Source organism: Alosa alosa, chromosome 17 (assembly GCF_017589495.1).
Source record: "Alosa alosa isolate M-15738 ecotype Scorff River chromosome 17, AALO_Geno_1.1, whole genome shotgun sequence".
Lineage (NCBI taxonomy): Eukaryota > Metazoa > Chordata > Actinopteri > Clupeiformes > Clupeidae > Alosa > Alosa alosa.
In genome coordinates this window covers 32,209,847-32,235,885 of record NC_063205.1, presented here as the reverse complement: position 1 = coordinate 32,235,885, position 26,039 = coordinate 32,209,847, and the positions used below count along the sequence as shown (strand labels likewise).

Here is a 26,039-nt window from a genome sequence, read left to right as displayed (position 1 = left end):
GTGGTAGTGATTGAATGTTGATTTCAACATAGATACAAAGACTTTTTATTACCAATTTCCAAGCACTATCAACACTACCAATCACCAAAACATCCAATATCAGTGTGTGAAAGCAAGTAAACAAGCTTGGCAGTTAAATCAGCCACAATGACAAACTGGTTAACCATTTGGCAAGAAAAAAAAGTCCCTCTATGTAAAAAGTACACAGAATCATTTGGAGAAATAATCCCTTAAGGTAAATACAGAAATTAATCATGAGAATTAAGGGAAAACAAAAACTCACAACTAATAAGTGTCCTACAAGTTATTTACATTTTTACACCACACAAGAAAAGGTCCCTTAGTCAGAATGTCTAAGGTCTGGGCTGCTGGTCACTCTGGGCTTTCAGCTTGCGCTCCCATAGCTTTTGGTGATCAGAGAAACCCTGTTTCCCTTTGTTGAATGAATTGGGTCCTGCTGATGTTGGTGTCTCCCTGTAGACATAAACAGTTTGCTGTGAGGGACAGGGTATCTCAGACTTTTACCGTGAAAATGTTATAAAGTCCGACAAATTTAAATCTCTTTGGTCCCCATGTCCGATCATGAAAATAATTTCCTCCAATCATTTATGCAAAAAATAAGTGTTATTAAAGGGATATTCCACCATTTGGGGAATTACTCATTTTCCACCTCCCCTTGAGTTAAACAATTGATTTTTACCTTTCTCCAGTTCATCCAGCCGTTCTCGGAGTCTGGCGATACCACTTTTAGCTCCAGCCTAGCATAGATCATTGAATCGGATTAGACCATTAGCATCTCACCTGCTAGAATCACGTTTAAAAGTGACTAAGATTTCTGGTAATTTTCCTATTTAAAACGTGTCTCCTCTCAAATTAGAGAGTGTAATAAGACCAACGGAAAATGAAACATGCCGATTTTCTAGACTGATTTGACATGGAACTATACTCTCACTCGGGCGTAATAATCCAGTCATTAACCAATTTGTCTGCTGCAGCTCAACCTTGTTGCTGGAAGTTAGCCTACGGGGACTACTTTGAGGTGCTGCATGATTTCATTGTGCTGCTGTGCCCATGGTATTCCTTGATTACTACGCTGGAATGAGAGTATAGTTCCATGTCAAATCAGTCTAGAAAATCGCCACGTTTAATTTTCCATTGGTCTTATTACACTTTCTAACTTGAGAAGTTTAAAATAGGAAAATTACCGGAAATCTTAGTCACTTTAAACGTGATGTTCGCAGGCGAGATGCTAATGGTCTAATCCGATTCAATGATCTATGCTAGGCTGGAGCTAAAAGTGGTCGCCAGACTCGCCAGAGAACGGCTGGATGAACTGGAGAAAGGTAAAAATCAATTGTTTAACTCAAGGGTAGGTGGAAAATGAGTAATTCCCCAAATGGTGGAATATCCCTTTAATCTCATATTAAGATCAAAAAACCCATTTGGTATTGTTTTAGTATGTTTGACTTACTTAGCGCTCTCTTGAAAGATAATTTTGATTCTTATCAAGACAAATTTACTCAACGCACTGGCAGACAAATTTGCTTGATTTCAGGATGAGATGTCTTAAAAGAAGTCAACAGGGTTCCCACAGATCATGGAATTTCTGGAATATCATGGAATTTTGGAAAGTCTATTCCAGTCAGGGAATTTTATCACGTTTGGGTCAAAGTCATGGAACATCAGGGAATTTTGTTGTATAAGTTTAAAATTTACTTACCAAAATACATTAATACAAATATTTCTATGCAGAACTGGTGTATATCTGGTTATTTGCTTTACTGCTTCCTTGAGTATCTCAACTTTGTTTATTCATCTCCCACTCCAAAAAGTAAAATATTCTTGAACGCTATACGTTAGTAAATAGTATAGTAAGTCATGGAAATTCTGTTTATTTGTCAGGGAAAGTCAGGGAAAAGGAATTTTACATTTGACTTAGAGTGGGAACCCTGGGGCAGTCGTGGCCTACTGGTTAGAGCTTCGGGCTTTTAACTGGAGGGTTGCCGGTTCAATCCCCGACCAGTAGAAGCGGCTGAAGTGCCCTTGAGCAAGGCACCTAACCCCTCACTGCTCCCTGAACGCCGCTGTAGCAAGGCAGCTCACTGCTCCGGGTTGTGTGTGCTTCACCTCACTGTGTGTTCACTGTGTGCTCTGTGTGTTCACTAATTCAAGGATGGGATAAATGCAGAGACCAAATTCCTTGTATACGCAAATATACTTGGCCGAGAAACCTGAAAAAAAATCAAATAAATCTTAAATTAAGTCACATGATTTTACGAGAAAGTGCTAGATAAGTCTTTTTATACTGAAAACAATACTTTTGATCTTGATAAAAGATTAATAACACTTGATTAGATTGTATTAGTTTTCGCAGTATGTTAATATGTGCTAAAACAAACTTTCTACACCTCCCTTCTATTTTGAATGTATAATAATTTTATGGATGTATATGCAAGTTAACGTAAAGAAGCACGGATCATTTTCAATTTTTTTTTTATTGTTTTCAGTATGAAGTCTTATCTAGCGCTCTCTCAAAAGATAATTTTGACTTATTTTAAGGAGTCTTATCAAGACATATTTGCTCAACACACTGGCAAACAAATGTGCTTGTGAGAGGTCTTAAAATAAGTCAAACTCTTTTTAAATTAAGTCATAAGATTTGACTTTTTTTCTGATTGATTTTTTCTTTATACTAAACCAACTACCAACTAGATTTTTTGATCTTGATATAAGATTAATAACACTTGGTTATTTTTATATTAGATCAGCAGTTTTTGCAATGTATAAATGCATGCTCTTTTATAATCATTATACTGTGCCCCCCTAGCCTGACGAGCCAGACCCCCTGGGCACTCACCGTTCGCAGTGCTCAGTCCGAGGGGCGGGGATAATCAGTTGTCTTTCAAATTCCCTCTGCACGCAATAGGACAGCGGAAGCGCTATGAGTCCCATGCGTTTCCCACCAGCGGAGCTAGTTGGCTAATTCAAACGTTTGCCAACTTAATAAAAGCTTAACTCGTGTCACACTGTCCGCCAACAGCAACATCCATTGTTCATTAGTTTACTTAGCTAACATGCTAGCGGGTCTCTCATTGATACTGCCTGGGGTTAAGGCTGCTAAATGCTGTCTAAAAACAAGCAAATTTATCTGCCAGTGCATTAAGCAAATTTAAGTATAAGTATATAAGTATAAGTATATCAGAGTTTCCGCTAGAAAAAAATGGTTTCGTTTTCCGGACATTTTGATGATATGCCGGTCAAATATCCTATTATCGCTTCTTAATTAGTAGTCAAGTTGAGGAAAACTGGAGACAGGCTATGTAGCTTAAAGAATGACATAATCAGGCTGAATAGAATGCAACATGTTCATTAGCCTAACTTACGTAAACATGCCTAACAAGATCTAGCCAGTATGTATGTTTTCATGGACAGCAAGAGTCCGCTTCGTTCATTGTTTTAACGTTGTTTGTTGCTGCTACCCACGTTATCTCCAGTGGTTCCACTGTTTAACTTGCACAGATGCGCACACACAAGAATGAGCGCTCACACCACTACCCCCTAAGGCTATGCCTCTTTATTTGATAACAATACATTAAGAAATGTTTCCTATTCTGGGAAATGTTTAGTTTCTTTTTCTTTTGGTCCGCGGTTCAATGATAACGTTTAATTGTGCCGGAAATTATCCGCGGACCAGCAATCTCCTTGTTGAGGAGGCCCTAACCCTGCAGATCATAGACAGAGAAAGCATAGGCCTACGCTTTGGGTACAGAACACAGTTGCATGTACACAGAGAATGAGTGTCTTGGAGCGGCCGCAACCCCGCAACTCCACTTCCTACGTCATGATTCCGACAGATACGCCCGACACTTCTGCTTTTTATCTGGTGGTGGTGGAGTTGACCGGACATCTGAGGCTTCAGACGTTGCCAATTTATCATCATCCATCGCGTCTGGCCTCTGAAAAAACTTTTAAGGCTAGTCTGCCTGGGCCTGGCCATGTTTGAACTGCCTCACTCATTTGTTCGTTGTTTAACATGGACGTTTTAAGCGTGCGCTTCCTATTTGAAATGCAGCATAGGCTATGCGTGTTGTTTAATAGCTTTGTAAATGGTACATTTAAAAACATATGTTTAAACTTACATTTTAAGGCTTGTTCTCAAATTCAGATTGCGTTAGGGGGACGGGATTATTAGCCAATTTCAATCGGACAATTTGACCGGAGAGATTTAATTTTGTCGGACATTTCATTTTTTTTCCGGCCAATGTCCGGTAATTACCGGACAACGGACACCCTGAAGTATATATACTCTTTTGATCCCGTGAGGGAAATTTGGTCTCTGCATTTTTCCCAATCCGTGAATTAGTGAAACATACTTAGCACACAGTGAACACGCAGTGAGGTGAAGCACACACTAATCCCGGCGCAGTGAGCTGCCTGCAACAACAGCGGCGCTCGGGGAGCATTGAGAGGTTAGGTGCCTTGCTCTAGGGCACTTCAGCCGTGCCTACTGGTCGGGGTTCGAACCGGCAACCCTCCGGTTACAAGTCCAAAGTGCTAACCAGTAGGCCACGGCTGCCCCCAAATTTGGGTAACACTTTACGGTACAAGGGTACATGAATTATCATGAATTTATGCATGAATTAATTAATGATTTATGCATTACTTCATTCCTTTATATCTTATGAATCATCAGGAATTGACACGAGTTTAAAGTCTCTCATTCATGATAGGGCTGCACGATATTTCTAAAATCTATCGTTATCGCGATATCAACGCTTGCGATGGACATACTGCAAAGATTACTTAATTTTCGATAAATTTCGAAACATTTTCTGTGCCGTGTGCATTCCATACAGTCTATGGTGTATTCACATTCTGAATGTCAACATATTTTACCAAACCAATGCTGTCATGCTGCCCTAGAAGCCCCGTCCCCAACCAGTTTAGGTGTGTGGTGTTTTAGGTGTTGAGGCGGGAGCTAAGTCGTGATGGCTGAAGATAGTGAGTCGAGCGAGGTAGGCTACATTTGGGTGAAGAGGAATTGGTGACTAAAAGGAAAAGCATGTCTGTTATATGGGAATATTTTGGTTTTATGAAGGATGACGTGTTACAAACACAGCGCCAAATGCGTCCTTCTCTACCGTGTTAAAATAAACAATTTCTTTCGTTATCGTTATATCAGAAGATATCTGTCTTTCACTGTAAGGCTTGTATTTCATGATTTGCATTTAGCAAAAGCCCCAGACAGCAGCAGAGAGGTAATCAGGATTCGTTATTTGTAAAAGGTGTTTAGCCTACTTCTTAGCCTGGACTGTGCGATTGCAGCCCAATTATTTTCACTTTCTGCTGCCCTCGTAGTCGGCATGCCGGTAGCCTAGTAACGTGGGGATGCGCAGCATATGAGGTTACGCGAAATAGCTTACGTAGCTTTTTTGCTAGGCCCATCGAAGGCTGGCAACGTGGAATATTCCGCTGGTTGGTGCACAAGTGTTCAGATTGGCTGTCTATCCGTCTTTCACAAGGATTTTCTTGGAGCAGATCTTCCACACAACTTCGATAGCCTAGTCAGTAGGTCTCTTAGCTATCCACTTTCATCAGGCCATATATAGCCTAGTCTACATAATATTTTATATTGTTTATGTAGAAAATTATACATTTATTTCTGTAATTATACATTTATCCCCCCCAACCCTACAGTCTATGCTAGCAGCAAGCAGAATGGTGAAAAACATTAAATATACTGCTCAAAAAAATGAAGGGAACACTTCAATCATACACTGGATCAGTACTCTGACACTGTTTGGTTCTGAGCACAAGTAAAACTTTTGAGGCGAGTGTTTTATTTTGCAAGAACTGTCAGACATTCTGTGAAAGTAGTTTGAGAATGGAGAAAAGGGTGGAAGGGTTTCAAAAAATGTGTTTTAACAATTGTGGAAAACCTAAGTGTTCCCTTAATTTTTTTGAGCAGTATATTGAAATATTGCAAGTTATATCGTTATCGCAGTACTCAATAATGTTATTGCATGTTTTCCTAATATTGTGCAGCCCTAATTCATGACCTCATGCATAAACAACACCATCAACTAAAGCATAAGTTAAGGTGGGTACATCATCCTGATTTATGATTTCTTAATCATCATGATTACATACATTTAAGGTTAATTACTCATGATTTCATCATGTTTGTGGCCCCTCAACTAAAGTGTGAACAATGGCATGTGCTTAGAGAACTGCACAAGTTGTGATCAAATTGGAATTTGAGTAGTGATGACCACATTTTTGGCAGAAAGAAATCATCATGATCATTCTTAATAAATCATAATGATGTGCCCACCATATTTAATGCTTTAGTTGATGTGTTGTTCATGTATGAGGTCACAAATGACAAACTATGAACTGATGATTCATGAGATATTAAGGAATAACGAAGTAATACATAAATCATGGATTAATTTATGCATAAATTCATAATGATTCATGTACCCTTACCGTAAAGTATTACCCAAATTTGTCCTAAAAACAAGCAAATTTGTCTGCCAGTGCGTTGAGTAAATTTGTCTTGATAAGACTCCTTAAAATATGATGAAATAATGATCTTTTAATAGAGTACTAGGTAAGTTTCTTCATACTAAAAACAATACCAAATAGATTTGATCTTAATATAACATTAAATAACACTTGGTTGGATTTTATTGTTTTTTGCAATGTATTATTATTACCTCTTTTCAATCCATTATTATTAGATATTTCTTTTGTAAAGAAATACATCTCTCCCTAATGTTATGCCAACATATTCAGCTGAATATAGGCTACAGTAAATAGAGGCTTATGGACAATACATCTATCCCTAATGTTATGCCAACATATTCACCTGAATATAAGCTACAGTAAATAGAGGCTTATGGACATCTGCTGTTGTCAGTGTGCAGACTATCCCTTAAGGCGAGACACGGCAGGTGAAAACATCGTTTTTTCATGCACTGGTCAATTTCGAGATTTTGAGCTAGTATGTTACCTTAGCATGTATTCTATCACACTACTACAACAAAAAAAAGTCCGATTTACACATTTAGGTGTTTATTTCATTATATTGTGTCTACTGCGCCTGTATATTTCTCCTAAATTCAGCAAAAGTTAGCATTCTAACCTTGTATGCACTCCCCGACCGTGGTCCAAAACATAACATGTGTACTACCGCTGGAAAGCTCTGTTTTTCCTGTATCACTATGTGATCCATATATGGACACTTCCTTTGTATCAGTAACCAATCACTTGAAAGTTCAAAGGCCAGTCTAGGCTGAGAACGGAATCTCATTGGCTGTCTTTCAAGGCTGTTTTCTCAAAATGAGTTTCCACTGCACTCTGAGCTCAAAAACTCCACTTCAGAAGCACGTACATACACCAAACTTTCTAGACTTATGCCTAACTATATGTCGAAGATTTCTACAGAGGGGTTTGCTGATATATTATTCCTAGCCTGACTTACATGACATTTTATGCCTAAAACATGGAAAAATGCGATTTTTAGGGCTAGTGACATAATTTTCGATTTACAGGATAACAAAAGTAGATATTCATAAATCCCTCTGTAAATGTTTCCCCATCTAATATCTGAACACAATGAAAACATAATTTTGAACTTGGCTGTATCCAATGCTCAGGTTTCGATTAAAATGTATGCAAATTAGCGCATATTTAATTAGATAATGCCTAATTTGCATATGTAAACATTAAATTACAGCAAACTTGTAATACATTTTTTTCTCATATTAATGTAAGTAATCAACTGGGGAAGTTTCATAGTGATATCTGCTTGTTAAAATGTTTACCCTATTCACCTGTAGTGTCTCGCCTTAACTCACAAAAGCCTACATGTTTTTTTTCTTTCTTTTTTCCCCTCCGAAAATACATTCAATGTTCAATTATTACCTGTTGACTAATGGTGCTTACACACAATGGCATGCAGTGCAGTGCTGGAGACGCATCTTGTTCACATTACATGGGCTTACGTCATCCGTTGCTGAACTGAATTGTGGGTCCACTGCGTCGCGTTGCACCCGTCGCCCCTGACGAAAAAAGTTCAACTTTTGCTGCACCGACGGAGAGCAACAGAAGGCACCAGCCAATCAAATTACAGTTATACACTGCAAAAAAACAAAATCTAACCAAGTGTTATTAATCTTATATTAAAGATCAAAAAAACTTTTTGGTATAGTTTTTAGTATGAAGAGACTTACCTAGCGCTCTCAAAAGATAATTTTGACTCAATTTAAGAACACTTTGACTTATTTTAAAGAGTCTTATCAAGACAAATTTAGTCAATGCACTGGCAGCCAAATTTGCTTGTTTTCAGGATGATGCATCTTAAAAGAAGTCAAACTCTTCTTAAATGAAGTCAAATGATTTTACGAGAAAGCGCTACGTAAGTCTCTTTATACTGAAAACAATACCAACTACATTTTGATCTTGATATAAGATTAATAACACTTGGTAAGATTTTATTAGATAAACAGTTTTTGCAGTGTAGGCCTACTTCAAGTCATTTGCATAGTAGGCTACACACCCTCTGGAACACACCCACTGGCATGCGGAACGCACCTGTGTGTAAGCACCATAATGCAAATTACTGATTGCTTTTAAAGAAATTCACTTGAACACGCAATCAGTTTCTTTTAGATGGCGATGTCTTTCTGCCATCTGTAAGGCTGCAATGATTATTGCACATTATCCCAACTAAAGGGGTGGGTCTCAATGATAGCTGCGCGATCTCCGTCTGGAAGCCTAATATTTGGTCATGTTTATTTTCGTGCTAATAATCAAGAAGAAATTATCTATATGCTCCAAAGAAACACTCATCACTGATCAGCTCAAAATATTTAGCCTAGGTCCACTTTCAGACTCAGCTACATTTGGCCTTGGAAGGATCTGCGCTCTCTGAGAGCCTTTTAGTTATGGAAACTTTAACCATTAGCGACACATGGGAAATATAATGCTAACTGAAATAACTGGTGAAGAAGTAATAACTATCCTAGACAACAAACTATTAGGCCTAGGTGAATTCATAACTGCAATCAGTGGAGATGTTTTCAGTTTCGCGAAACGGCAGCTGGAGTAATACGAATTTGAACACAAGCTCACCTCAAATCTTTCATTTAACCCACCGTTGGCCGAAGAAAAAATAGCACAAAGACCAATCACTATGCTTTGTCTGTCATTCTCACTTGTCACTTTCTCTCTTTCTCTCACGCTCGCATGAAATAAGATTTGTGGGAGATTCTAATTTTCGCACTCCAGGGAGCTTTCCGGAGAAGTTGGATGTTTGCTCGTTTTTGAAAAGTAAAAATCATACCGGCGCACTTTGATGTGAAAATGTGTGGTTGCTACGCAAAAGGCGTACAGGTTGGCAGGTCTGCATACTGAAAACAATACCAAATAGATTTTCTGATGTAAATATAAGATTAATAACACTTTTACGATTTCATTTTTTGTAATATTTGACAGCATTTCACCAAATTGTCGGGAAAATTGAAACCTTGCCTGTCACACAGACTGGTGCTGATTTTTTTCGGAAAATGTGACTTATGTGACTGATTTGATCTTCATGCAAATCATGGGTGGAGACTGAATATGTAGCCCCACCTGCCGATGTTCTTCATCCTCATTTTGGCCTCTGGGGGCATTTCCTCTGGTTCACTCTGTGGTAGACCAAATTATGTAGCAAATTCTCAAGTCAGTTACCTAGATTTCACATGTGTCAGGACTAGACTGATATGAAGAGGTAATCAGGAACTAACACTAAATAAAGAACTCACATCCTCATCCTCATTGAATACAGCAGCCAGGGCAGGTTTCTTTGCTGGCAATGATGGCACGGTCTCTTTAATTTTCTGGGTCAGTGATGAAGGGAAAAACAGATTAGCTACAGGTAGCATTAGCTACATTAGAAACATTAAAATAAGTAAATGCAATACTCTGTATAATCAGTGCATATCACTTTTTGGAAAAAAGAAACCCATGAACACATTTGGGGTTCACTTACATTAGTTCCTAATTTGATTGAGATCGGAGCAGGTTTTTTCAGAGATTGGCTATATCCAGGCCTTGCTACTTTAGGGGGTGCTGGCTGCTCCACAGGGCCATCCCGAGCCGATCGCTTCCCAGAATATCCTTCTACTCCCACAACCATGCTGGAAGAGACATTCTTAGTTTTCACATTGCCTCCCTGCCCCGGTCCTGCTGGAGGCAACACAACTTACCAAGGTGAGTGATTGCTGCCTAACATACAGTGAGTGATATAATCAAAATATAAGTTCCCCAGAAACACTTGCTCCAATACCACATACCTTGCAATAGTACAGGAGTTCTCAAACTATTATTATTAGTAGTAGTAGTAGTAGTTATATAAAACAATAATATACATAAAAAGTGACATACGTGTCAACATTCCTCAATGTGCTTTTGTTATTTTTTGCATTTTGTACACTGGTATTAATTTGACCAACCTAAATCAAGAAAGCAATCTTAAACACACAACTTTAAACAGAAATAAATTGGCTACAAAATGTTACGAGTTTAAATGGCCCCTCATCTGAGTGTTGTATGTTTTGAATGGTGATCAAAATACAATAATTCCTTTTTATTATTTTTTTAGATTAATTTAGATTCAACTCTATCATTTAGTACAGGTACAGAGCTAATAAAATGCAGTTAAGTAATGAAATGCAGTTAGCTAATGAAATGCAATAGGAGTCCAAGCAGTGAAGCTGCGGTAACCATATTGTTTTTGTTCTGATTATTCTTCCCTATTACAGGGCTCTAGAGTGCAACCAATATTTTTTATGCGACTCATTTTTTTTCATGAGTCGCACTGGTGCACCTAACGTCATAAGGTGGTGAGCGCCTAGTGTTGTCACGATACCAACATTATGACTTTGATACGATACCTGCCATAAATATCTCGATACTCAATACTGAAACGATACCACGGCGAAATCCTAAAATATCTGGAAAAGAAAGGACGCAGACCTGTTGAATTCGGTGCACTTTTGTAGTGTGCAGGTCAATTCTGGGTTCTAAACTTCTAAACTTCCTACATATTATTTTATATTCAGTAAAGCAGTAGTTTGTGTGGATTAAGTCCTTTATTGTTTCATTTACATGGTGTTGTGTTCTGGCAATAAAGTACCTTTTAAATAGCCAAAGTAGGCTAGATCACGGTCAGTGTTGAAATTACTGCATGCAAATCACTGAATGCTATGCAGAGGGGCCTAATCTTTAGGCCATATGATGTAGGCTACCCTAGGCTTCCTGTGTCTATGGGATTTCTTTTGACAGTTGTAAAGGGGAAAGGTGAAGAGTCTTCTTTGCTCCCAGTGTACAAGTACAACGTTCCAACCAGGTCTCCGTCAGATAGGCCTAAACCATTACCTGTCGCAATATATCTCTGTACATTATGTCTATTTCTTTGATAACATTATTTGCTACCACGTAACAATAAGCCGCTATTATTATTATATTAGTAGGACTCAACACGCTTCATTATATGCTGTGGGCTTTAATTAGCGCATTTCGGGTAGCCTATCCTACATCAGGGCAATAATTATTGAACAAATTGCAGTCTACATGCCATGACAAACATTACCAGTAGTAGGGTACTGACTGAATATTAAATAGATCGTTTGCAAGTTATGGTAATGTTATACTAGCGTGAACATTACGTTTTCATCACGTTAGCACGCTATGATCAGTCGTTATGTCTCGTCAAAATTCACTGATGAAGGAAGGTTCGCTTTATCCCAGAAAACCATAGTCGCTTCAGTTAGGCTAGACTAAAACTGAAGAGATGAACTTAGTACTAATCGTTTAGTGGTGTCGTTCTGTTGTTATTTGCTACCACGTTCTTTGAGCTCTTTAAACATGTTGGGATGTGTCTGCGAGGTGCTTAGCCACGTTCTATGCGTAGCCTAGGCCTACTGCTTTTGAATGACTTTGAAACATATTTTACAAATGGGCCTCTGTGTACCTGATGGCTTGCCTTCACTATCCGCGATGTATCCAAAATAGTTCCAGATTTCACTTAACCTTTTGTTTTAGCCACAATCCGAGGACTGTCGGCAAAGAACTATGTTGACGTTGGCTGCGCACTCACTCACTCAGAAATGCCTGCTTGACACGCCCACTTGCCTAGATGCGTGCAAGGAGCATGGAGAGTGGGAGCAGTCCACACAGACACAGAACAAGTATCGATTCTAAAAATGTCGGAAATCATATTGTTTTTTGCATGAAGGCATTGTGATACCTTTCTAGTATCGATACACCATGCAACACTATGAGTGCCTAGACTTTCCTCGCACATGCTGTCTCTCCACAAACTTAGCGTTTGCTCCTTTGACTAGTGTTGCACGGTGCACCAATACAATGGAAGTGACGCAATCATATATATCTATGATCTTAATACCCTGAAATTTGAAACGTCTAGCTTTATTAGTATCGATATTTCTAAGAACGACAGTCAGTGCTTCCCATAGGCTAATAATATTCTATAATAGATAATAATAATAGATCTCAAAAGCCCTCGAAAATAAAATATAATTAAAATGTGTGATGGGTCCTCCTCACATGGAAGATCTAATGTTCAGTTTCAGTCAGGAAATAGTCCTGTTGAGAGAAACTAGGATCATTTACAGGGCTTGTCACTAGAAGCCATCTTGCATAGGTCGGGTAAGCTACCCTATGTGTAGAAATATATCCTGATTCTGATACCAAGTCAAAAATTGCGATTTCGATACTTCTTCGATACTTTCTTAAAAATGTACTTGATTTGGGGGCCCCCACCACCTTGACGTCATCAGTAATATTGAATATAGTAGTGGGATCATTCACAACCGTGGCCATCCTAGATTCTGCTTTACTCACACTGAACACACCCTGAAAATGATGGCTTATGTGATATCTTTCTATTTCATATCTTTTTTAATTCATATAGAGTATATTTAGTTAATAATGTATAGTATTTTACTAGTAATTACTAGTAGCTAAACATATTTAGTAATTTGAATGCTTCATATTGATTTTTAAACTATTACACTTAGGCATATCTTTAATGTGGTGTTTAGGTCTAATTGAGTGCACATTGGTGATGTGTAGGTGTAATTGAGTGCCTGTCACTTTAAGAAATACATGAGAGTAATTAGCCTTCATCCTGACGGTTTTAGGCTAGGGAATAAAAGTTGCACATAGAGCATAAGGATAGGTGGATGCAATTCATTAGGTCTTCTATGTCATTAGATAAAATAAATGTTCAAAAAACTAACGTTGAAAAACTAACTAAGTCGAAGACAATCTTTCTGGGATCAAGTGTTTTGCAATGTTCACTAATGATTTTAGTGAGCATTACTGGCAGATGTGATCTGAGCTAGCAGGATAGTTACCAATGAGCTCTCTCCAGATGTAAAAGTTTACCATGGTTGCGTAGCCTATTTGCTTAAGTGCAAAGTGGTTCTCTGTGTGTGTGTGTGTGTGTGTGTGTGTGTGTGTGTGTGTGTGTGTGTGTGTGTGTGCACGCGTGTGTCTGCGTCTTCATGAGGCTATGTTCAATTCAACTCAGTAGTTGATCCGTCCGGTCAATAGCACCGCATTCACGCCACTTCATGATTAGATTAACGTCATCAGACAGGCTGTAAAAGTGTATGCGGGAATTTCTCGCATTATGATGGCTAGAGTTGCGGGACTTGAACAAATTATGCGCAATACCCGCAATCTTGCAGTGAAATTTAGGCCCTGATAATAATAAGGCCTGTCAATCGATTAAAAAATGTAATCAAATTAATTACATACTCTGTGATTAATTAATCTAAATTATTCGCAGGCATCCATTTTTGCTATGAACAAATCTTAAAAACAAGTTTGGCACATGAGTGAATCAATGAAGAGCCAAATGAACATTATAGACTTAGACTTAAAAGTTCAACGTCTCTCTCTTCAATTATAATTTTTGCTTTGGCTCAGGCATCAGCGTAGTGACTGGTGTCAGATTTTTAGCATGATAAATGCAAATAACTCACTGTCAATGACATGTGCAGAGTAGGCTACCCAAGGTTGGCCTTTTTTGGCCATTCAAACATGTTGTAGATTTGTATTCACATAATTACTAGGTTGTTGCCTTTCCTATCCAGTAGGTGGCAGTCCAGGATAAGAAATAGAACAGTTAAAGAAATTAAACTAAACAGTAGGAAAACGAGACCGAAAAGCAGCATACAAGTGCGAACGGAAATGTAGTGTGTGAAGTTATTGGAATGGAAATAAATGTAACCACCTTCAACATACTTTTGAAGACATTTTGTTTCAAGTGTGCAACAAATGTAGTCAATTTATTAAGGGAGTTTGTTGAATAGTCAGTCATAGGGTAGGCTCAGCAAAACGTTAACAAAGTTAACTTTGACAAGGCTGGCGGCTAGCATTATTATCATCAAGAGGTGTGCTAACTCGTAGGTAAGGTCTACCTCCAGATTGTTTTGCTTTGAGATGCTACTTCAGACTTGACAAACTCCTATGCTAGGCAACGGAAATTCCTTAATGCAGAAATAGTAGATTGATGCTGCTGTCAACAGTATTGGATTGGTCTGGGCGTTCTTTTTAAAACATAGGCTAAATGTTTCATTCAAAGCAGTGCTTTCTCGTCTGCCTCCTTCAGTCACGATAGCCAGACTGCACTGGGTCAAATATTACTATGAAATGTGATTAATCAGCATTAAATTTAACGCATTGTTATTTCTGTAATTAATTAATTGAAATTAACACGTTATTTTGACAGCCCTAAAAAAAATCTATTTTTGGACACACCGTTATTGGTTGCCATGACCAACCCAATGCCAAAGCATAGCATATGTGTGAAGAAGAAATCATTTTGTAATAATGCCACTAAACATTTCTAATATTAGAAATGCATACTTTCATGGGTAAATGCATTGGCCTCCTATCGGCATGAGGCTCGTTATCAGCATCACACTCACAGCATAGCCTCTATTTTCTCCCCTTGCTCTCCCTTCAAGCAATGTTTTTGCTTTGCTCTGTTCGCGGATGAAGTGAAGTCAGATTTTGTGACTGACGTGTATGTTCATCTAAAATGATTTATTCTCCATACATATGTTTTGGTAGCGGGTTGATGGAGAGGGAATCCGCTATGTTGTTGTGACAAATTAAGCTGACAGGCAGAGCGCTGTTTTTCCTGCCAGACGGTCAAAATTCTATCTTTGTGACATAACCGCTACAGGGAACACCTGCGCAGAAAGAAGTAATGTACTCCCAAAAATTGGAGTACCTGTTTACATGGGTGGATTTTTCGATTGGATTGTCAGAACGGAGTACACCACCTCTCTCGATCCGATTGAAAATTGAATCCGATCGGTGGACGTGTTTACATGAGGCATTTTTATTTCGATTGAGCCATTACTCCATTTGTAATCCGATTAAACATGTCCATGTAAACGTGGCTATTGTAAAAGCAGTCCAGCTGAATCATTGGAGAAGACTCCCATGCTTTGGACATCGACTTAATCTTTCCATAGGTAAATATGAACACTTGTATGTTTAAAATAATAATAACATTAATAACCTAAATAATTATAATAAAATAAATAAAAAATTAAAAGTAAAAAAATAAAAAACGTTTTAATTAGCAGGTTCAGCTTTCTGCAAAAAGCTGTTTGTTGTTTTACAGAGAGAAGTGTAATGCAGTCAGTGTGTGCAAAAAAATTGTTGCTATTTCATATTCCTGGAAAAGGAAGAGGGGCCTGGCCATTGCTCAGGTTGAACTGGGCTTACCACAGCACCAGCATAACAGAGACACCTAGCAGGGGGGGATCGTGACAGAGGACGATCAAAAGGCTGATTGAGCAGGAGAGCAATTAGTCAAGTGTTAAAGGCTGAAAAACAAGGCATTTGGTGCCCAGCTGGCAGGACATGTATTGCTGGAGGTTTTAAAAAAGGTGTTGAGCCCACTTCAGTACACAGATGCCTTGTCTGGTGAACAGTAGGCCTATGTTAGCGTTTCTTGTTTGCGTACTTAAATGATAAGAAGTATAATCCTGACACAAGACCTGCTAGATTTGGCTTCCCTTCTAAATCCCACATTCAAATCTACCTATATCAAAACTGAAAAGGTGGAAGATATCAATACAAGAGCAGTTGAGATCAAATCCCTGCTGACAGAGCAACAGGCAGGGACCAGTGGCACATCATTAGCTCCCCTACCTCCCCGCCACAAGTGGAATCATCAGCAGCTGAACACCAGGTGAAAAGAAAAGACAATGGCCAGCTTTTTTTTTTTAAAAGCAGGCTAGCAGTAGCAAAGTTTAATCACGATCACGATTTTGGCTTCCCACGATCAAATTTGTGTGATACCGCTACAAAACAAATCAAGCGCTCCTTAAACCTGTCTGACCATGTGCCTGCATGCAGCCAATGAAAGCTGTTCCCTGCACTGCTCAGCCTGATGCACTGCTCAGTTTGGATGCACTGTGGACTAGTAGCGTTATGTTAACTAAGTATATATACTTTTTAACTATTAGTAGGCTAGACCAGTGGTTTTCAAAGTGGGGGCCGGGGGCCGTGAGGGGGTGCCAGGGGGGCCTCAGCAAGTCGGAAGGAAAAATAAAAGAAACAAATAAATACATTTGAAAAATGTAAAATATACCTTTTACTATGAGGGTTGTTATACAATGCCATTAGAATAATTTGTCGCATATCTGAACATTATATTCTTCATGATAATGACTGGGAATAATAGTAAAGTGATAGCTCTCATATAGAAGAGAGCCCCAAATGCAATTTTTACACACTGTGTGCTCCAAAGTGCTTGCGAAGTGCTTGTGGCTAAAATAATTATTAGGATTAGCTTAATGTATTTTTACATTTGCCGTAGTATTGTTGATGGGTTTAATAACACATCAAGGGGGTCCTTGGCCAGAACCTAGTGGTATTTGGGGGGCCTTGTTGTGGAAAAGTTTGGGAACCCCTGGGCTAGACTATACAAAAAATGACGATCAAAAATCAAATGTGTGGCACAGCAGAAGGCCAAGAGCTTGTCCCTCGAAACGGATCATCCGTTGTTTGAAAACATTTCGGATTTCAGGCAAGTGAATGTAGCAGTGAAATACTTTGTCTATTATTTAATTTAATTTTTGTGGTGAATTTCATCAAATCATTGCACATTATTAATGATTGTATATATATATATGTATATATATATATAAATTACTATTATTATCTCGTGCTAAGTGCTGCACGATGTTGCTAAGCAACCAGTGTTTACAGCATTCCCCAGTTGCAAAGTGGATGCTGTAAGGGGTAAGCCGCTATCATTTTCCTCCAATAGAAACGGCCTTAATTATTTATTTAAAAGTATTGTTCTTGAATAGAAATCACCTGAAAACAATGTCATGATCTTTTAAAAGTATTATTTAATCACTTGTAACCTTGTTTTAGCGAATGTGTATGAGAAATCAAAAACTTTAGGGTTCATAGTGTCTTAATGTATGCCGTAATGTAGCCTAAACAATTATATTGTACATAAAGTTATTATCAGCCCACAACGAGTGAAAACGATGTCATAACTTTTTGTTTTATACATCATCATACTGTATGTGTTATTCATATTATTGGAAGCTTCGAAAATCGTTAAATTAGTTTTTACCGTTATTAGCGTTTCATTAGTATTTACCGTTACTGTGTGTAGGGAATGGGAACGAGACTGCTGTGCGTGTGCGCATTCTAAAGTGCCCCTTTGTGCCCCATTCTGTGCCCAGGTATGAAATGTCTAACGGTTTTCTTTTAATATAAAGTGGGTTCTGTCACCTATTTACATTGTTGTAGGCTATAATGCCACTATGTATATTTATTATATTACATGATTCATTCTATGTATGACCTGTATTAAGCCAAAGCCTATGATAAAGGCCTAGTATAAAGCGAAGGAGCCTACCCGTTTTATATGAGTTTGTTGTTGAGTTGCAAAGTGGATGCTGTAAGGGGGAATGGGAACGAGACTGCTGTGCGTGTGCGCATTCTAAAGTGCCCCTTTGTGCCCCATTCTGTGCCCAGTAAACAGTTGCAGATACCCCATCCTGCTGTGTGTGTACTTCATTCATCTTGCCCTGTGCATTCAACTGGTCCTAACCACTTAACATCTGCTACATGAAGTTAACTAAAAACATAAGCAAAGCAGGGCTCTCAACTCATACCATGAAACACATCACATGACGTAAACCACACATGCCTTTTTTATCACGTTAACTTTAAGTCCATTGCACAATTGTGCATCTATGTCCGTTTTATGATGGCAAACGCTTCCGAGAGGAGTTGCTCGGCCTACTGCCATTGAAAGGACACACAACTGGCGAGATAGTCTTTGGGAATATTTCAGCATTTTTCGAAAAAAAATGTATCTGGACATGAAACGTGTGTGTGCATGCTTGTGACAGACGGTGCTCCATCCATGGCCGGTAAAATATAAGTGGTTTGGTAGCACGTTGGTCTGCTATTGCTCCTCAGTTAATGTATTTACACTGCATTGTGCATCAGACGGTGTTGTGCGCAAAACTAAGCGGGCAGCTTAAAATTACTATGGATAATGTGATGGCCACAATCAATTTTATTCGCTCCACATCAAGCCTCCAACATCGCTTATTTTGCCAGCTGCTGTCAGATATGTCTGCAGAGCACCACTACCTGCTTTTACACAACGATGTCAGATGGCTGTCATAAGGCAGGGCACTGGAGCGCATCTGTGATCTCCGAGAGGAAATCGCAACTTTTCTCCGCAGCAGCAGGCACAAAAAAGCGGAAGCACACCTGGATCGCATACTAGGCGACATCTTCATGGCTGATGTGTGCTTTCTGAGCGACATATTCAAACACCTAAATTGCTTAAATGTGGGACTGCAAGGCAGAGACAAGACTGTCATTGATCTCGTGGAAAAAATGCACGCATTCCACCTCAAACTGGACCTTTTCGCAATGGACTTGACAACAAGCCGATTACTGCATTTTCCGACGCTCCGAAAATGCATATCATCCCCAGCACAAATCACATATGTGATGACCGATTTCATTGCGAGGCTGAAAGAGAACTTTGCAGGTCGACTGGATGGACTTGTTCTGCCCACAGAGGTGATGAGCTTTGTCAGAGATCCCTTCATTGCTGCAACAGACGGAGACTTATCTGCCAGAGCAAAGGAAGCCGTCCCTTCCATTGATGAGGGGAAATTCATTCTAGAAGTTGTTGACTTGCAGTCATCCCTGACCATGGCTCAAGAGCTTAGTACTAAAGGTCCAGCAAAGTTCTGGAGTGGTGATAACATGCACCAGTTCCCCAATGTTAAGAAAGTAGCAATCTTTGTGCTCAGTATGTTTGGATCAACATACACATGTGAATCAAGCTTTTCACACATGAATGCTATCAAAAGCAATTCTCGTTGCTCCCTGACTGACAGTAACCTTCACCAGTGCCTTCGGATTGCATTGACGTCTTATGAGCCAAAAATCACTGAACTCATTCAGACTAAAAAATGCCACTTCTCCCAAAAAAATCAGCAGGGTAGGCATAACTGCTGCTAGGCCTATCAGCATAATATGCTAATGAGAATGAATGATTTAAAACAGTTAGCAATGGGTGGATAACCTTCTCATTCATGCACAGCAGATAACTTTTACTTGCTTTGAGTATTATTATTTTGTGTTATTATTAAGGCTAGTTAAAAATGCACTTGTGAGGTGTCAGGGTCAGATATGAGTGTTCAGTGTTCATTTCACGAGGCAAACAAATGCCATTGCTTAATTGCACTTTCTTGATTATCTACACAAGATGTGCCTAGGTCAGATGTAGCCTAACCAAAGATATAATTAGGCTATGCTTATAATTTCAAAAACAAAAGCAGCATATCTCAGGTTCTGTTTAATCTTTTGTTTTTTAATGCACCTGATTTGAAGCAAATGTTAGGCCTCTTGTAGGCTCTGTTTTTATGCACTTTGATGTACTAGGGTAATTTTTTTCTTTGGTTGGTTATTTAAAAAGTGTAAAAAAAAAAAAGGATTACTAGGCTACCTCAATTGGTTGGTTATAACTATTTTATTGTTTAAGTGACATTATTCATTGTTGCCAAGTTGAAAGGTCAATCAAATAATAAACATTGCTTGCTAGGCATTACACGATTTTGTGTTGGTTTGAATAATTACCTCCTGCTTGCTGAAAATGTGTGGCCCGGCTCAAGTCTGTGGTTTTAAAATGTGGCCCAAATGAATTTGTAATTGAATACCCTGGTGTACACCCTTGGCCTCACTGTCATGGGTGGTACACTTTCCGAACGTTCGCCATTGATTTTCACGCCAGGTTTTGAATTGTGCTCTACCTCGGTGTACACTATTATCATTGGTTCCTTGCTAGTTGCAAATTATTCCCCAAATACCTAGCATGCTAGCTTGTCTGCGACACGGCGAAGACCGACCGACAGAGTTCGCTTAGCTGCTACGCACTGATTTGCCCCCACACAAGGGTTACTTGGGCTTTCTTTTTAAAATGAGTCTGCTACTTCAAAATCGAGGCCGAAATCCTGTAGTCTGATTATGCCAACAGTTATCTAACGTTATCATCAGAGCAAAATGCTTTGGTGGTGTTTGTCTCAAGTGGCTAGCTGCTAGTTAAGTTAACGAGGAGCCACTCTACCGTTGCATGTATTTACTACGGGTATGGACGAAGACTGAGTAGTAGCAGAAAATAAGCGTGGAATAATAACAATAATAATAATAATTTAAAAAAAAAAAAAAACATTAAATGATTATATTCAGTTTCTCTGTGAATATCACCTTCATCTTCTGTCAGCTCTTCAGAGATGTGTTTCCTTTCCGCCATGTTTTGTGACGTATCTGTTGCTTCCTATTCTTCTTCTCTTTTTTGGCAGATTGCAAGTTGTATTGGTGCATAACGCCATCTACTGCACAGGAGTATGTAAGTGACTGCTTCCGGTCCATGAATAGACCTACCGAGCATAATAATAATAATAATAATAATAATAATAATAATAATAATAATAATAATAATAAATAAAATTGATTTATATAGCACTTTTCAAGCACAGAGCACGATGACAGTAAAATGTTTTCCAATATTCACAAATCTGTAGCTTTGTTCAAGCTGAAATTCCTAATTTCTCCTCAAAACCACAAGATACACAACAAGACATATTTCTAGAACCAGTTTTTAGAGAGAATGGTTTCATTTCGTACATGCATGGTAGAATCTTTTCTGAATACAATCATTCCTTGTCTTCCATTAAGACACTCTGGGAATAGGATCTTGGAGTGTTTGGTGAGGATATTTGGGAGAGGATATTGTATTGTGTCCATTCCTCCTCTTTGCCAAACATGGACTACTACACAATTTAAAATTATCCATCGCACTCACTGGAGTAAGAGAAGCTCTCTAGAATTTACCCTCACATAAACCCCAGCTGTGATCGATGCCAGCAGGCTCCATCCTCCTTAATTCATATGCTTTTAACTTGCCCAACTCTCCATAATTTTTGGACTGAAATTTTAAATATCTAAATGCGCTCTCTGACCCTATCCCAGTAACTATCCTGTTTGGAGTCCTACCCTCTACCCTAGTGGTGCCTAAATTCAAGGCTGACTTTATAGCATTTGCCGCCCTATTGGCTAGGAGATTCATCCTACTCAGATGGAAATCCTCCACTCCTCCCAAAGTTATCACTGACTGAGAGATAGTCCTACTCCAAGCTAGAGGGCTACATTGCAAGGTTCCATCACTAAATTCTACAAAATATGGAATCCTTTTCTTGAACATCTGAAATCAATTCAGCCCCTCTGCCAATCTGTAATCTGTATTGTACACGTAAGCTACACACATTGTATACATTGTGTGTATCTTATGTGTGCTATAAGTAAGTGGAAATAACATTTAATGTACAAGATTGTGTCATTCACAAAGGCAACTTTTTTTTTCTTTTTTTTTAATTTGTTTTGTTTCATTGATATTGTAATTGCATACTATCAGCGTGAAAAGAAAACCAATAAAAATCATTTACAAAAAAATAACTCCCTCGCACATTTGCTTTCCCTCTCATGTTGCAATATACATTTCAGTCATAATGAAACTGCACAGAAATTCTGATTCCCCTCATTCAATTTCAATTTATTTTCACTTATAGAGCACCAAAACATTACACATGTCTCATGATGTAAAAACTGAGACTGGGGTTAATTAATATTTAATAAATAAATTATAGTGAGCTATACATAATAAAAAAGGCTATGTGTAGTTTGGAATCAAATTGAGTGGAATTCAACAATTTTTAAGTATTTGTTAATTGCATTTTACTCAGTTTTGTGTGAATAAAATTAGCTGTAAATCACTGAGTAGTATTTAATTGTATTTCATCAGGAAAGTCAAAGATTATTAGTAAATTAGTAAATTTTACTCATTGGGAAATTGTTGTTTTTAATCACCTTAGTTACATTCCACTCAAGGCATTTTGCGCCACATAGATGGAACACACACACATTTCATGGAAACTTTCCCAAAGGTAAGACCCGTTTCATTTATTGTTGCCCTATGCAGTCGGACATTATTTTTATCTACTGTAAGTTTGCAAATCAATTTTGTTGTGCTGTAGCCTAACTCAAACTGAAGCTGGTTATATTCAGTCTTGTCTTTGTTTCTACTTAGCCTAAAGCAAGGGCTAAACAGTGTCTAGCTAAAATATGACAATTTCATGTGAAAAGTACGGTATAATGTTATAGGCTACAGCAGGCTATATATACAGTATGCTGCCTCTTATCTAAGCTTGTTATATATAACTACATAGGCTATACAGTCTATGCTTTTACCAATTTCCCTCGCCTCAACCAGAGCTTCTAAAGCCAACTTTAAGCTAGCTAGCAAGTAGCCTAGCCAAGTTGACTTTAGAGACAGCTTTTCTGCACAAATGTAGGAGTAGATTTTTACTCTCAGAGGTGAGTAATTGCAAGTTACATTTACAGCATTTAGTTTTCGAAAGTAAATTGCTCTCGTGTAACGTTTAGGCTGTTTGAAGGTAGCCATGTTGCTGAAATAAGGCTACCTAGCCTGCTTAACTTCGGGAGGTCAGTTTTGTATTGCTACAGTTTGAAACAATTAACGTGCGCTGTTTCATATATTAGGCTACCTTTTTTTTTTTTTTTTTTTTTTTAAATGTTGTAAGACCTATCATGTACACTAGTTTCTATCTTTCAGATCCAGCTGATGCATTTTACAGAATCACAATGGTGAATCAAGTTAATGGCCAAGCTGCTACACCAAAGCTTCTGAATCTCTTCCAAGCCAAGGGTGGAACCATAGAGCTGCACAGTCCCGCCCACAGCCGATGCCGGATGTAAAAATTCAATGCAATTTCTCCATTGACAATTGCGGTATAAGCCATAAAAACTTAACTGCACGTGGTAGACTTAAAACCATCTGAACATGCTGAACAATCCCACAAACCCACAGTGATGCCTCTGATTGGTGGAAAGGCCGTCATAGTTTGAAACTTTCTCAGCAAAAAATATTGACAAAGATGGCGGAGTCTTTTACTGCCAAGGGGGCAGGCGAATTCCCGGAAGTAGAAGAATCGACATAGGCTGGAGGGACCACCTCTCTGCTAACTCCCATAGAAGCCCATTCATTCTAGGATTTTTTTGAAATACCATAACTTCATATAACATATATCCTGTGCCGATATTGTAGCTTCTGTGTAATCCACATAAACACTACAAAGGCAAAACAGACTCCACTACCTCGTCCGTAACGTTGGTTACCCGTAAGAAGAATGGTTAGCTTGTTCAGTTGGAGGGAAGCTAGCTTTGACGTAATCTCTTTTTCGCGCCGTAGGGAGATAACCGTATTGTTTGAATAAGAAGCTCAGTCCACCTTACTGTCTATGACGGTAACTCATAAGCAAAACCTAGCATACACGACCGTATGTGTAGGTAAAGCATTACACAGAGGCAACCTAATAATAATAAAAAAGTAAACCTATTTTTTTTTAAAAAGGCACTAATCATTTCAGAGGTTTTCGATGGATTGACCGTAGGTCGGAAAAGTGGAAAGAAGATTAGCTTCAAGGCTATAACTTTTTTGTTTTGTTTTAGCATGACTGTTTTTGAAGATGATCATGTATGGTAGCTTCAACATTAACACGACTTGGTGAGGATGATATTAATAATACATACATAAATAAATGTTTAACTTTGATGACTTTGAAGGCGAAGGAAGTGTGAGAAGAATTTCTGTGTATCTATCATATGAGTTACAAGATTCAGTTCGATGGCTAACGTCACAAAGTTAAGTGTGAGTCTGCGCAGTACTGGGGGGACCAACTGAAAAATCGTTCTATTTGACTCAGTGCCCTCCCATTGAAAACGACGGAGTCTGCTCGTCCATTTCTTTTACTGTCTATGTTTACTGCCTATGGCGAAAATCTTAATGTGATTAAAAACTTTCTTGACGAATATTGGTACTTGTATCAACAAGGATTGGGGTTTATACATCACACGAACTTAGTCAGGGCCAATACACTATCAAATAGACCACTGTAAATGTTAGTTTAAACACTCAAACTTTTCAGGTTAACCTTTAGCATTTCTGACATTGTATGTCATTACATAATGCGGCTAACATTAGCCTACATGCTGCAACACAGGGTATGAAATATATTATGTTTTAGTGAGTGTCCAAAGGGGTGAAAGCCACTTTAAATCGGGTCACATTATTGACTGTTGTGTGTAGGGTTGCCAACCGTTCCGTAAAATACGAAATCGTCCCTTATTTGCAAGGAAAAAGATGTGTTCCGTATTGAACTGATACGGAACGCATTTTGTTCCGTATTATTGAGAATCAACTCGTGCAAATCCATGACAGATCAGTATTATAAGTTAGACTATGAACCAAAAATACACAATTTGTATGAAATAAAGGGAAACTTTGCTGCTGTCATTTATCCCTCTCAGTTAGTCTGTCATCACTATCCCAACAGAGAATGCACTTTTCGTTTGAGCCACTGCGAGTCACGTATATTACGCTGATAGCGTAGCGTGAGATGACATGTCTTGTCATCAGTTTTACAGTGCATCTTTGCAAGATAAACAAATAGGCTAGCCTACTTGCTGCAGAATAGCCAAAAAAAAGCCAGAAATAAAATAAGGTTTCACCAAATTCAGAGCTTCTGGAGCTGCTTGTGATGTTCAATATATTTTTTTCTATGACAGCATATCCGCCAGTTCAGTTTTCAGAGTTATTTGGTTTAAGTATAATAGGCTACAAACAGTTATTTCTTTATCAAGTGTTTTTGCATCGAAATGATTCTTGTTTTGCACCAGATAGAAAATGACTAGGCTAGTGGCTATTGAATGTAGTATATTATGTGCACATTTTAGTAAATAATAGCTCACAATTTTGTAAAATGATGCACTATTTAGTACAATAATACATACATAATTTCAATACCCCCACACACACACACTAACTGAAGCGGATGCCGGTGTACTTACTGAAGTGTATTATCGAAACCCCCCCGCCCCCGTTCCGTATTTTCATATCAGAAAGTTGGTAACCCTAGTTGTGTGTCCGAGAGTCAGTTTGTGGGTTTTGTAAGGGCCAGCATTAGGGACAAGACCTACAAAGTTGTGGTGAGTTAAGCAGGGAGGTAACGTTAATGCTGCTAGCAGTGCTAGGTAACATTAGCTAGGCTACTGTAGCCTTCATACTGTATGATTCATATCAATCATTAACCTAGGAATACTTCGTGCATTTAATGAACATTTTGTGTAATAATTCACGGCAAATTAATAAACTGAATATGGTGGTCCAAGAGCAGACCATGCACCAGTCCATGCATCAGCCCAACTGAGCAGTGATGACAGCATAGGATGAGTCAGGTAACGTTACGAAGCACTGACGTTAACGTTAACCGCCACAATCACACACCGCGATATAAAATACAATGATGATA

General features: G+C 38.5%; 1 protein-coding gene across 4 annotated transcripts; it reads right to left on the bottom strand.

The window, feature by feature from the left end:
• Positions 1 to 29: 29 nt before the first annotated feature.
• Positions 30 to 20,938, bottom strand: LOC125310767 (PEST proteolytic signal-containing nuclear protein-like). Of its 4 annotated transcripts, none has more exons than XM_048268444.1 (5): positions 20,860 to 20,938; positions 10,040 to 10,236; positions 9,813 to 9,887; positions 9,640 to 9,695; positions 30 to 474 (listed from the first exon to the last, which is right to left on the bottom strand). In XM_048268444.1, exons 1-5 carry the CDS (start codon positions 20,903 to 20,905, stop codon positions 354 to 356), a joined length of 495 nt encoding a protein of 164 aa, XP_048124401.1. In that variant the 5' UTR covers positions 20,906 to 20,938; the 3' UTR covers positions 30 to 353. The 4 variants fall into 4 exon arrangements, 3 of the variants coding, with proteins under 3 accessions (XP_048124401.1, XP_048124402.1, XP_048124403.1); XM_048268445.1 differs by having other exon boundaries at positions 10,040 to 10,233; positions 20,860 to 20,928; XM_048268446.1 differs by having other exon boundaries at positions 10,040 to 10,187; positions 20,860 to 20,928.
• Between the last annotated feature and the right edge of the window lie 5,101 nt (positions 20,939 to 26,039).